This window comes from Sarcophilus harrisii, chromosome 2 (assembly GCF_902635505.1).
Source record: "Sarcophilus harrisii chromosome 2, mSarHar1.11, whole genome shotgun sequence".
Classification (NCBI taxonomy): Eukaryota; Metazoa; Chordata; class Mammalia; order Dasyuromorphia; family Dasyuridae; genus Sarcophilus; species Sarcophilus harrisii.
In genome coordinates, this window is record NC_045427.1 from 76345744 (window position 1) to 76359821 (window position 14078).

Genomic DNA, 14078 nt, shown 5'->3' on the forward strand with positions numbered 1-14078 from the left:
CTCGCGTCCTCCCGACTTCAGGGCTGGTGCTCTGTCTACTGCGCCACCTAGCTACCCCTGAACTAAAGTCCTTTAAAAAAAAAAAAAAAAAAAAAAAAAAAAAAGAACTTAATTCCTGGAATAAATCTCACTTGCTCATGGTAGATGACTTTTGTGACATATTGCTATAATTTTCTTGTAGTATCTTCTAGTATCTAGTTTTTTTGTATCAATATTCATGAAGGAAATTGGCCTATAGTTTTCTTTCTCTATTTTTACTCTTCTTAGTTTGGGTATCAATATCATAGTTGTGTCATAAGAGGAATAGGGTAGGATTTCTTTGTCTATTTTTTCAAATAGTTTACATAATAATGGAATTAAATTGTTCTTTAAATGTTTGGTAGAATTCACTTGTGAATCCATCTGATCCTGAGAATTTTTTTTTCTTAGGGAGTTTAATAATGTCTTGTTCAATTTCTTTTTCTAAGATAACGTTATTTAAGTGTTCTATTTCCTCTTCTTTGAGTAACTTATATTTTTGTAAATATCCATTTCACATTAGATTGCCTGATGTATTAGGATGAAATTGAATTAAATATCTCCTAATAATTGCTTTACTTACCTCTTTGGTGATGAATTTACCTTTTTCATTTTTGATATTGGTAATTTGATTTTCTTCCTTTTAAAAAAATAAAATTAACCAAACTTTTATTGTTTTTTTTCTTAAAACCAGAACCTAGTTTTACTGATAGTAGTTAAATGGTTTTTTAATTTCAATTTTATTAATCTCACCTTTAGTTTTCAGGATTTCCAATTTGGTGTTTAATTAGAGATTTTAAATTTGTTATCCTTCTAGGGTTTTTTGAGTTGTATGCCCAATTCATTGATCTGTTCTTAATCTGTTTTATTGGTATAAGCATTTAGCAATATTGCTTCGGCCTCATCTCATAAATTTTGGTATATTGTCTCATTGTTTTCATTCTCTTTAATGGAATTATTGACGCTGTCTATAATTTGATCTTTGATCTACTCATTTCTTAGGATTAGATTATTTAGTTTGCAATTAATTTTTAACCTATCTTTCCATGATTCTTTATTGAACATAATTTTATTGTACTATGATCTAAAAGGGATACATTTAATAGTTCTGCTTTTCTGCTTTTGGTAGTGAGAATTTTATGCCCTGATATATGATCAGTTTTTATGTAGGTTCCATGTATCTTTGAGAAAAATACATATTCCTTTCAGTTTTCTCTAGAGGTCTATTGTATTTAACTTTTCAAAAATTCTATTCATCTATTTAACTTCTTTTTTGTTTATTTTTTTTGTTAGATTTATCTAATTCTGAAAGGGAAAAGTTGGTCTTCCACTGATATAATTATACTGTCTAGTTTCTCCTGTAACTCATTTAACTTTTTCTTTAAGAATTTGAATGCTACAACTGTAAATGACTTAGCTATCCTCAGCAATACAAAGATCCAAGACAATTCTGAAGGACTTATGATGAAAAATGCTATCTACCTCCAGAGGAAGAACTAATGGAATCTGAATACAAATCAAAGTATCCTTTTAAAAAATTTTGTATATTTTTCTTGTTTTGTCTTTTTTCTTTGACAATATAATGAATGAAAATATGTTTTGCACGACTACACACATAATAACCTTTATCAAATTTCTTGCCTTCTCTATGATGAGGAAAGGCAGGGAGGGTGGAAGAGAATTTGGAACCTAAAACCCGAGGTTAAAAATTGTTTTTACATATAAGTGGAAAAAAATAAAATATTTAAACTAAAAAAAGAATTTGGATATTATACCATATGCCAAATATACATATATATTTGATACTGGTATTGCTCCATTATCTATGGAAACTTTTAGTAAGATGTAGTTTCCATGCTTCCTTAATTTAATTAGATCTATTTTGCTTTTACTTTGTCTAAGATCATCCTTGCCATCCCTGCTTTTTAAAAAAATTTCAGCTAAAGTATAAAATTGTGCTCCAGTTCCTTACCTAAACTCTGTATTCTCTGCTTCCTGTGTTTCTTGTAAACAACATATTGTAGGATTCTTTTAATCCATGCTATTCACTTTCATTTTATGAATATTCATCCCATTCCCATCATTCCCAGCCATAATTACTGTTTCCCTTCTATTTTTTAGTGTCTTCTCTCTCTCCTTTTACCCTGACTCTCTTCAAAAATATTTTGCTTCTGACCACCGCCTCCCTCAATATGCCTTCCCTTCTATCTGTCCACATCCCTTTTCTTGTCCCCCTTCCCTCCTACTTCCTTGTGAGGTAAGATACATTTCTTTACCCAACCGAGTGTGTAAATTATTCCCTCTTTCAGCCAATAAGGTTCAAGCATTGCTTGCCACCATTCCACCTTCTGTAGAAACTCTTTCATCCCTCTTTTATATGAGATAATTTACTCCATTCTGTCTCTCCCTTTCCTGTTCTCCCAGTGCATCCCTCTTTCACTCCTAATTTAATTTTTTTAGATATCTTCTCATAATATCCAACTCATATCTGTGTCCTCTGCATATTACTTCAAACTGCTCTACTAAGAAGAAAGTTCTTAAGAGTTAAAGTATCATCTTCCCATGTAGGATGAAACAAGTTTATTAACTTTTTGTCAGCACATTTTTTTTGCCCTCCCTTTAGCCTTTGACAGAAGATAATCCTTTTTCCTGGATGCTTTCTTCTCGGATCCCCTCTGGTTCTCCTTCTGCCTTTCAAACTGCTCCTCCTTTGCTATATCTCCAGGTTATGCCCAGTGACCTTCTGTGGCCTTCCAGGCCCGTCCTTGGCATTCTTCTTACTCCACATCATCTCACTCAGTTATCTTATCAGCTCCTACAGTGTCAGGAATCACTTATATGACCCTACTCCATCTCCTGACTCCCTGACTTTTCACTGACTGACTTTCATGTCTGGAATTCACCTCACCTCTTTTTCCTGCCTTTCCTGGTTTACTTGAAGACTCAGCTTAAATATCATCTGTTATAAGAAGTCTTTTCTTGTCATCCTTTCTCCTTCCCTACTCCCTTGTCCCTCCAACTGGTGCCTTCCCTCTGAGATTAAAAAAAAGTATTCTGATATGAGGGCTTACTGAGCTTTTTTCAGGGCTGCTCATCTACTTTTGGTGTGCTCATCTTTTACTCAGCTCTCAAGGATAGTTTCAGGAAGCTATAGAATATACAGGGGCCCCACCCCATTAAAACCATCTCAGTGAATGGCTAAACCAGGTTGAGGGTAACCTACAGGCCTCAAATTTGTTGGTGAATTATTGAGATGTCTACCCCTGTCATGTGAAAACTTCCTCAGCAGAATGGGCAGATGAAATATATTTGTTCCAATATCCATGAAGACAACTGAGGCAAGTGATGTGGGGTGCTTAGAGCTTGATCAGACATCAGAGACACCAAGGTCATTCATTGCCTTTACCAGTCATTTTGACTTTTGTCTTGACACTGGACCTTGATAACTATTGAAGAAAGAGTGAGGCTGATGATATTGTGTAACTTTGTCTCACTTAAATCCAGTTCTCTTGAGAGTCAAGACATTGTCCCATGATGTTCCTGGTCCTCTTTGAAATGAAGAATGAATAACACTTCTACATTTTTATGTAGATGTATAAATATATTATAATGTATATATTATATCACATATAAACATGTATATATATATATATTTACGTATGTTTGTGTGTGTATATGTATCTTGTATTTGTTTAATTGTTTGCATATTATAATGCACTGAGCCTAGACTGACAGTGTAACATATCAAGGGGTCAAAATGGAGAAGGAAGAGAGTAACTAGTGCAGGGACATGGCCTGGGAAAGAACTGAATTATAGAGATTGGAGGTCGTCACGTGAACAGGTTGTGGGATTGCAAGGCAGAGAGAGAGAGAGATGAAACAAAAATAGATTTTAATTATTTAAGGGAATTTCAGTTTATGAACTTATAAGTGATACAGGGCAGCTTAAGTTCAAATCTCAAGTGTGTGACCCTGAGCCAAGTTACTTAACCCTGTTTGCCTCAGTTTCCTCATCTCTAAAATGAACCAAAGAAGGAAATAGCAAATTAATCTTTGCCAAGAACATTTCAGATGGAATCACAGAGAGTCAGACATGACTGGACAACTGAATGACAAAACAAAAGTAATATGATGTAATTTATGTATGATATGTATGATATGAAGGAAAAGGGTATTTTTTTGTGTGTTACTATGTGATTGAGGTATTTGAAAGGAGTGTCACTATGTATGTTGAAGTCCCTTAGTATGAAAGCAAGATTGAGGAGAAGAAAAAGATTGTGAATCAAGTAGGAAGCTCACAGAGGAAGGAAAAGGGAGTGCCTAAAGGTTGGTAGACAGTAGCTACCAGGATTGTGATAGTGGGATAGGTATGGATTGAATAATGTCAAAGGAAGAGAGGTTATTAAGGAGTTGTGTAAAGAGAGAATCTATAAGTTCCAGTGAGGAGCAAAGAGTATTCCAACTCCCATGTCTCAATCAAAAATCGAGGAATGAATAAAAGAGCAGCCAGTTCTGAAAAGGGATTTTAGGGGAGGCTGAGTTATCAGGAGAAAGTCAAACCTTAGCAAGAACCAGGAGATGAAAGGAATAGGAAAGGAAACAAATAGGAAAGCAAGTTATTCCCTATGGAGCCAAAATTCCAGAAAACACTTTGGAAGGGGTAGATTGTTTTAGAAGAGTTCATTAGGAAGTTGAGATAAGGGGAATGGGAATAAATGAAATAGAGTGGGAGGAAAATAAGTAGGAGATGTGGAGGGAAATATACAGTAGTCATAACTGAAAACATTTTGTAACAAGTTTCTCTGAAAAAGGCCCCATTTTTCAAATATATAGAGAACTGAATCAGATTTATAAAAATAAGGGCCATTCCTCAAGTGATAAATGGTCAAAGAATACGAACAAGTAGTTTTTAGACAAAGTAATCAAAGCTATCTATAGTCACAAGAAAAGAATGGGATAGAGAAGGGAAATACCTAAGTCAAGGGAATTGCAGCTTATTGCAATTATCCATGTATTAGGTAATAAATATCTATTCTAGGAGAGTGACTGTATGCCATGAAGAGAAGGGAACATATATATATATGTAAGTGAAGACAGGAACATTACTTGGAAACAGATGGGATATATAAGAGTAAATTCAAGTGAGTAGTCAAGGATGACACATGAGTGATTAAAAAAAATGGGAGTGCCTTTAGCGGTAAAAAGACTTTGGGAAAAGGGGAGAGATTTGGAGTGGGGTATAAGATGTCTTTTGTTAGAAAATGATGAGTATGAAAAATGTATGGGATATCTGGTAAGACAATTTATACAACAGCAACAATATTTTAAAGACAACTTTGAAAATTGTGATAATTTTGATGAACATAATGGCTAACCATAATTCCAGAGGATCCATGATAAAACATGCTACTCATTTATTGAGAAAAGGTACAGATACAAATGTATACTATTTGAATTTATCTAATAAAGCAATTAGTTTTGTTTGATTTATCTGTATTTGCTACAAGTGATTAGTTTTTTTCCCCCAATGGGAATAATAGAAGGGAGAAGAATAGATTTTTGTTTGTAAACAAATAATCATAATAGTTAAATGTTTAAAAATTAAGAACTTTTTTCTCCTCTTCTAACTACTGTGGAATTACTTCATGATGCCAATAAATTTTCTTCCTGCTAACTATGCCAACTTCCATTCTTCCCCCTTTATATCATCCTAACATTTAAAATATTATTATGAGATTAAATGCAATATGGCTTAGTGGATACAAAATTGGATGCCCTTGGAGTCAAAAAGAGTTGGATTTAAGTCCCATCTTTGATCTACACTAACTATATAATCCTGGGCAACTCACCTAACTTCTATGTTTTCCACTAACTCTCTTTTTATGTTTTAGTATTTTCACTTTGCTCAGTTAAATGTAAAACCATTTTTAACATTTTTTAAAAATTTTGAGTTCTAAATTTTTTCCCTTCCTCCCTGTACCCCTTCATTGAGAAATGCCCATGTGAAGTTATGCAAAACATTTCCATAAAAGTTTTGTTGCAAAGAAAACATAGTTTCCTCCCCGCCCCCCCCCCCAAAAAAAAACCCTCAAGGAAAAAAATGTGCTTCAGTCTATATTCAGATACAATCAGTTCTTTCTCTAGCTATGGATAGCATTTTTTATCATGAGTCTTTTATAATACTCTTAGATCATTGTAATGCTGAGAATAAAAAAGTTATTTACATCTGATAATCCCACAACTTTACTATTACTGTGTACACATTACATTTCACTTTGCATGAGTTCATGGAGGACAGGTTTTTCTAATAGCATCCTGCTCATCATTTCTTTTAAAACAATAATGTTCCTTCATAATCACATACCACATTGGGCCATTCCCCAAATGATGGGACATCCCCTCTAATCCTTTGCCTCAAGAAAAAAACTTCTATAAATATTTTTATACATAGAGGTTCTTTTTATCTTTAAAAATATTTTTTGGGATTGCCTAGAAATAGTTTTGTTAAATCAAAAGATATGCATGATTTTATAACCTTTTTGGATAATCATATTTTTCGATCGTTTATCAATTGGGTAATGACTCATTTTTTATGAACTTGACTCAGTTCCCTATACATTTAAGAAATCAGATCTTCATCAAAGAAACTTGCTTCAAAATTCTTTCCATAATTACTGTTGCTAACTGTATATCCCCCTGTTTATTCTATTCCCTCTTTCCTTTCACCCTGTCCCTCTTTAAAAGTGTTTATGCTTTCTCCCCTCTTCATATCCCTTCCTCTCCTACTTTCCTACATTTCCTACAATTTCTATACCCATATTGAGTGTGCATATTATTTCTTCTTTGAACCAATTCTGATGAGAGTAAGTAAGGTTCACTTATACTTCCTCCCTTCCCCCTCTTCTACTCCAATGTAAAAGCTTTTTTTTGCCTCTTTTATGGCAGAAAGTTTACACCATTCCACCTCTCCTGTTCCTTTTCTACCAGGACATTCCTTTCTCACTCCTCGATTTTATTTTCTTTTGTAGATATTATCCCTTCATATTCAATTCACATTTGTGCCCTCTGTTTATATATACTACTTCTAACTGCCTTAATAATGAGAAAGTTTTTGAGTTACAAGTATCATCTTCCCATACAGGAATGTAAACAGATAAAACCTTGTTTAAGTCCCTTATGATTTCTTTTTCTTTTACCTCTTTTAATGCTTCTCCTGAGTTGCGTGTTTTTAAAGCAAATCATCTATTCATCTCTAGTCTTTTCATCATGAATATTTGAAAGTTACTTATTTCATTGAATACATTTTCCCCTCAGGGATTATACTCAATTTACTTGGATCAGTGATTCTTGGTTTAATCTTACTTCCATTGCTTTCTTGAATTAATCATATTTCAAGCCCTCCAGTCCTTCAACATAAAAGCTGCTAATTCTTGTGTTATCCTAACAGTGGCTCCATTATACTTGAATTGTTTCCTTCTGGATACTTTGCAATATTTTCTCCTTGACCTGGGAGTTATGGTATTTGACTTTAATATTCCTAGGCATTTTTATCTTGGAATCTTTTTCAGAGATGATTAGTGGATTCTTTCAATTTCTGTTTTACCCTCTGGTTTTAAAACATCAGGACAGTTTTCCTTGATAATGTTTTAAAAGTTGATGTCCAGCTTCTTTTTTTTTTTTCATCATGGCTTTCAGGAAGATCAGTAATTTTTAAATTCTCTCTCCTGGATCTATTTTCCAGGTCAGTTGTTTTTCCAATGAGCTATTGCACTTTTTTCTATTTTTTCATTCTTTTGGTTTTGTTTTATTATATCTTGATTTCTCATTAAGTCATTAGCTTCCATTTGCTCAATTCTAATTTTTAAGTAATTATTATCCTCAGAAGCTTTTTCACCTTCTTTCCCATCTGGCCATTTCTGCTTTTTAAGGCATTCTTCTCCTCATTAGCTTTTTTGTACTTCCTTTTTCATCACTCAATTCTCTTTCCAATTTTTCTTCTACCTCTCTTATTTGATTTTCAAAATCTTTTTTGAGTTCTTCCATGGGCCAGCATCAATTCTTATTTTTCTTGGAGGCTTTGGATGTAGGAGCTTTGACTTTGTTATCATCTTGTGAGTGTGTGTTTCAATATTAGTAGCTTTTTATGGTCAGAATATTTTTCTGTTGCTTGATCATTTCCCCAGTCTATTATTTTGGCTTTTAAATTGGTTAAAGTAGGGCTCTGTTTCTAGAATGGAAGGTGTAATGAGCTAAGCTTTAGGAGTTTTGTGCTACTGTTTTCAGAGATCCTTCTAGGAACCTATATGGTGAACCAACACTGCTACCTTGATCTGAGTGTGGGCAAAGCAACAGAGTTTTGTGACAGTGCCAGCAAAGAGGCCCCCTGAAATCTCCCTCTGACCTGCTGTCCTGAACCAATCTCATCTGCGTGCTGATATCTTCAGAACCTGCCACTGTTGCTGTCAATGAGGTTGATTCAATGGCTCCCAAAGACTGATCCTAAGCTCTGGGGTTCCCCTCATTCCCTAATATTCCAAACCTTCCCTGCTGAGTTGTCTTTGGCATCTGTGGCCTGAGAGATCTCGAGATTCCCACCACTGTCCCCAATATATAGGCCTTATGGCCTGTTTCTGCTTTCTTGGGACCCAGGCTGTATGGCCTAGCTTGCGCTGTGATTGTGCCCCAGACCCACCCTGGTGCAGCAGATCCTTCCTACCAACCTTCCCACCTCTTTTGGCTGCAAAGTTGTTCCACACTGTCTTTTTCTGGGTTCTGACACTTTAAATTTATTTAAAGTCATTATTTAAAGGGATTTAAAAACATTTGGGGAGAATTTTAATGAATCCCTACCTTTATTTTGTCATCTTGGCTCCACCTTCCCCACCCAACTCTCTTAAAAATAAATTTGCAGACCAGCTGCTGATTTATATTAGTAAAAGTTTCCTTCTTAGGATTTTCCTATCTCAGTGAAATCACTTTTATTGTCCAATACAGACAATAAAATGACAAATTGACATTTTCCCCTTAAAACATAGTTCATTCCTATCTATTCTCTCCTTGGTTTTCCCCATCAGATTCTTTAACTTTCCTAGACCAGTATTTCTTAAACTTTTTCAACTCACAACCCCTTTTCACTTGATAAATTTTTACACAACCCTAGATATATACATATTTAAAATAAGCATATAAATTAAATGTTTACTGATAATAAATCATAAAGAAATTTATTTTAAAACACTTCTTTGGTATAGATATAATTTTACCATTGGTTAAAGAAGAAAACATTTACAAATTGAGATGGATGTGTTTGTTTATTTTTGCATAAAGAATTAAATCTTATGCTCCAAGTCATTATTAGTCAGAGAAATGCAAATTAAGCCAACTCTGAGATACCACTACACACCTGTCAGATTGGCTAGAATGATAGGGAAAGATAATGCGGAATGTTGGAGGGGATGTGGGAAAACTGGGACACTGATACATTGTTGGTGGAATTGTGAATACATCCAGCCATTCTGAAGAGCAATTTGGAACTATGCTCAAAAAGCTATCAAACTGTGCATACCCTTTGACTCAGCAGTGCTACTACTGGGTAGCAAAGAGATTTTTTTTAATAGCCTTTTATTTACAGGTTATATGCATGGGTAACTTTACAGCATTAACAATTGCCAAACCTCTTGTTCCAATTTTTCACCTCTTAACCCCCCCAGCCCCTCCCCCAGATGGCAGGATGATCAGTAGATGTTAAATATATTAAAATATAAATTAGATACACAATAAGTATACATGACCAAACCGTTATTTTGCTGTACAAAAAGAATCAGACTCTGAAATATTGTACAATTACCTTGTGAAGGAAATCAAAAATGCAGGTAGGCATAAATATAGGGATTGGGAATTCAATGTAATGGTTTTTAGTCATCTCCCAGAGTTCTTTCTCTGGGCATAGCTGGTTCAGTTCATTACTGCTCCATTGGAAATGATTTGGTTGATCTCGTTGCTGAGGATGGCCAGGTCCATCAGAACTGGTTATCATATAGTATTTGTTGAAGTATATAATGATCTCCTGGTCCTGCTCATTTCACTCAGCATCAGTTCGTGTAAGTCTCTCCAGGCCTTTCTGAAATCATCCTGTTGGTCATTTCTTACAGAACAGTAATATTCCATAATATTCATATACCACAATTTATTCAGCCATTCTCCAACTGATGGACATCCATTCAGTTTCCAGTTTCTAGCCACTACAAAAAGGGCTGCCACGAACATTCGTGCACATACAGGTCCCTTTCCCTTCTTTATAATCTCTTTCCCAAAGAGATTTTAAAAAATGTAAAGTGACCTGTATGTGCAAGAATGTTCATGGAAGCCCTCTCTGTAGTGGCCAGAAACTGGAAACTGAATGGATGCCCATCAGTTGGAGAATGGCTGAATAAATTGTGGTATATGAATATTATGGAATATTATTGTTCTGTAAGGAAATGACCAACAGGATGATTTCAGAAAGGCCTGGAGAGACTTACACGAACTGATGCTGAGTGAAATGAGCAGGGCCAAGAGATCACTATATACTTCAACAACAATACTAGATGATGATCAATTCTGATGGACGTGGCCCTCTTCAATAATGAGATGAACCAAATCAGTTCCAATAGAGCACTAATGAACTGAACCAGCTACACCCAAGGAAAGAACTCTGAGAGATGACTAAGAACCACTACATAGAATTCCCAATCCCTCTATTTTTGTCTGCCTGCATTTTTGATTTCTGTCACTAGCTAATTGTACACTATTTCAAAGTCCGACTCTTTTTATACAGCAAAATAACTGTATGGACATGTATACATATATTTTATTTAACTTATACTTTAACATATTTAACATGTATTGTTCAAACTGCCATCTGGGGGAAGGGATGAAGGGAAGGAGGGAAAAAGTTGGAACAAAAGGATTTGCAACTGCCAATGCTGAAAAATTACCTATGCATATATTTGTAAATAAGAAGCTATAATAAAAAAATTTTTTAAAAAAAGAATTAAATCTTAGATGGCAGAGAATCAAAAGGTCTTTGAGCTCTTCCTGGCTTCCCATAGATCAACACCAGATCAAGCCTCTGAACAGGTTTTGGAGTGACAGAGAGATTTGCAAGCCAGTGCAGGTGCAGCCCAGCCCAGTGCAGTGCACTGCAGGGAGATTCAGGGCAGAAAGTGTTCTACTGGTTAGGGGAATCTAGGGGAAGGCTCTTAGCCAAAACACAGCAGCACTGGCTACTCTGCCCTGGTTCAGAAGCCAGTGGATCAGCAGTGAGACTTCCAAAGCAACTACAGAAGGCAAATAATAAACCCCTGATTCCTAGCACACTGACCCTAGGACAGCATGAAGCCATTGTTGTCTAGAGAGGAAGCTTGAGAAAAATCTCCCTTTTGCTCAGAGCTCAACCTTTAAAAATGAGCAAAAAAGAAAAAAAAAGAGCTCTATAGAACTTTATAAGTTTTATAGAACAGGGAAGAACAGACCTAAAACCCCAAGGACATTAAAAGCAAAACATCTCCAGATGCATCCTCAAAGGATGATATAAGTTGGTCTCCATCTTATAAGGCTTTTTTGGAAGAATTAAAAAAGAGAAGGAAAAGGTGGAAAAGAAATAAGAGCTCTAGAAAGGAAACAGAAATTATCTGAAGAAAATCACTCCTTAAAGAATTTTTTGGCAAAATGGGAAAAGAAACCAACTCATTGAAAAACAATTTCTGAAATGGAAAAAAAAAACATCCAGTGAACAGAACAACTCATTTAAAAGTTCAGTTGGCCATATGCAAAGCAAGAAGATTTTTTAAAAAAGCTAACTGAAGCAAATAATTCACTAAAAATTAGAATTGAACAAATGGAAGCAAATGACTCAATGAGACATCAAGAATCAAACAAAAATCCAAAAAAAAAAAGAAAAGAAAAGAAAAGAAAAAATAGAAGAAAATTTAAAATACCTCATCAGAAAAACAACTACCTGGAAAATAGATCCAGGAGAGAAAGTCTTAGAGATTATTGGACTACCTGAAAACCACAATGAAAAAAAGAGCCTAGACAACATCTTTCAAGAAATTGTCAATGAAAACCAGACCTAGTAGCTTCCATTTTAAAGGATTAAAGTGATAAAAGGATTTAAAGGATTAAATATGATATTCTATAAGCAAAGAAACTTAGACTGCAGCGAAGCATCAACTATCCAGCAAAATTAAGCTTTATCTTTCAGGGGAAAGATGAACATTCAGTGAAAAGGGGAATTTTAATTTATTTTTGATGAAAAAACTAGAGCTGAACAAGAATTAAATCTTGGCAAAATATTTGAGAAACAAAGCTGCAGCAAAATTACAGGATGCAACTTGGGCAAAGCCCCAGCAGAAACACCTTAGATTCATTACATGTTAGATTTTGAGTTAATTTTTGGTCGTTGCAAATTCAGAATTGTTGCCAAAGTTTTTGTAACCTCTATGTGACCCTATATGGGGTCGTGACATAGAGTTTAATAAGCTTTGACTTAGATGGTTATAAGAGATTAATCACCTCACAGGCAACTTCTCTTCAATTCCCTCTTCTATAGCTGCCAAAAGGCACTTCTCGTAATGATCATGGTACCTCTCTTTGAACATTTCTGTGACCCTCTATTGATATAATGTTTAAGCCCCTTCATGATCTAATACCTATATTAGATCTACCTTTCCAATTTATTTTTAAAATTATTCCTTTTCGTGTATTCTCTTATGGTTTAGCCAAATCAATTCAATCTTGGTATTTCCTTTTCTACTTTTGTATATTTGTCCTTGCTGAACCTATCCTAGAGAAATCTTCCTTGTCACCTCTATCTTTTTAAAATACTTATTCTTTCAAGAACTAGTGGCACCTTCTAATGCTATGAATGAAGCCTGTCCTAATTCCTTTGGCTGAAATCAGGCCCCCAGATTTTCTGGATATCATCTTTGCCTTAATCCCTTTCTAATTTGTGCTGTACATAACCATTTTATTTTGTTCCATTATAACATCTTTGATATTAAAAGAGAATGCCATTTTAAAATTTTTGTATTATCCCTAATTTATAACATGGTGAGTCTAGCACATAGGAGTTGACAAATAAAGTTGTTCAATAGAATTGGATTTGAATTGAATTGTTTAATTGAATTGAATTTTGTACCATGCATATAACTTCATTGGGGCAGTCTTTCTACATTCATATGGATTAGGTTTTAGAAAATCAATTTATAAAACAATTTTATTCTGAACTGATGTCATCGTATTCTATTGACTCTGTCATCACATTCTGTGCTGTTGCTATGTTCACTCTTTATGCTTCTTTATTACTATGTGATTTTGCCCTACTTGTAAAGAATTTCTTAAACATAGTTAATCAAATATGGTGGCATAGGAAAGGAGTCTAATATAGTTTCAGTTTCTTTAAGACTATCAGTATGGGAAAATGCTTAAGGTAGGTCCATGTTTATATTAGTTTTCCATTTTATTATGTTTTACATGATAAAAGACACTTATTTTTATTCATAACCCAAGCTTTATTGCTTTCTTAAATTCAAAATAATGAGCTCTTAGGCAGTCTAAATGCTGATTTTTACCATCATCTCCAAAGATACTGTTGAAAAATGTAAATATCACACACATCATAAACAGGGATCTATTAAAGTCTTTATGTGCTTGTATTAATTTTCTGCAAAGTATATTAGAAGCTAATGTTTTTAGTTATTATATAGTCTAACTTTTCTTTAAAGAATGTTTAATTCCAATTTGACAACTTGGTTTGTTTTCCATATGCTTCAGTTATCTCCTTGGGCTCATACCTAAAGGATGAAATCTTTACAAATTAAATTAAGTGCAAGTATTATAGAGACAGCATCTTGGTCTCTGGCAATTCTGCTTATTTATTTTAACTAAGTGTCCTATTAACTACATCATCTTGTGCAGCCCAAAATTATTTCTTCTCTTCCCTATATTCTATATAATGACATTATCTTAAGGGGCTTATCAAGATTTCACCCTATTCCCTATATTTTTTCTCATGTTCA

At 34.4% G+C, this 14078-nt stretch overlaps 1 protein-coding gene across 6 annotated transcripts in view; it reads left to right on the forward strand.

The window, feature by feature from the left end:
• Positions 1-14078, forward strand: part of RMDN2 (regulator of microtubule dynamics 2) — a 73088-nt gene that overhangs the window by 19803 nt on the left and 39207 nt on the right. The window contains exon 1 of one of the 6 annotated variants that reach the window (XM_031950354.1): positions 12101-13489. The exons of 4 other annotated variants lie outside the window; for them this stretch is intronic. In XM_031950354.1, coding sequence (XP_031806214.1) covers positions 13473-13489 — 17 coding nt within the window. In that variant the 5' untranslated portion in view covers positions 12101-13472. Of the gene's footprint in view, positions 1-12100; positions 13490-14078 lie in introns of those variants that run through there. One more of the 6 variants, XM_031950353.1, reaches the window with a different exon arrangement.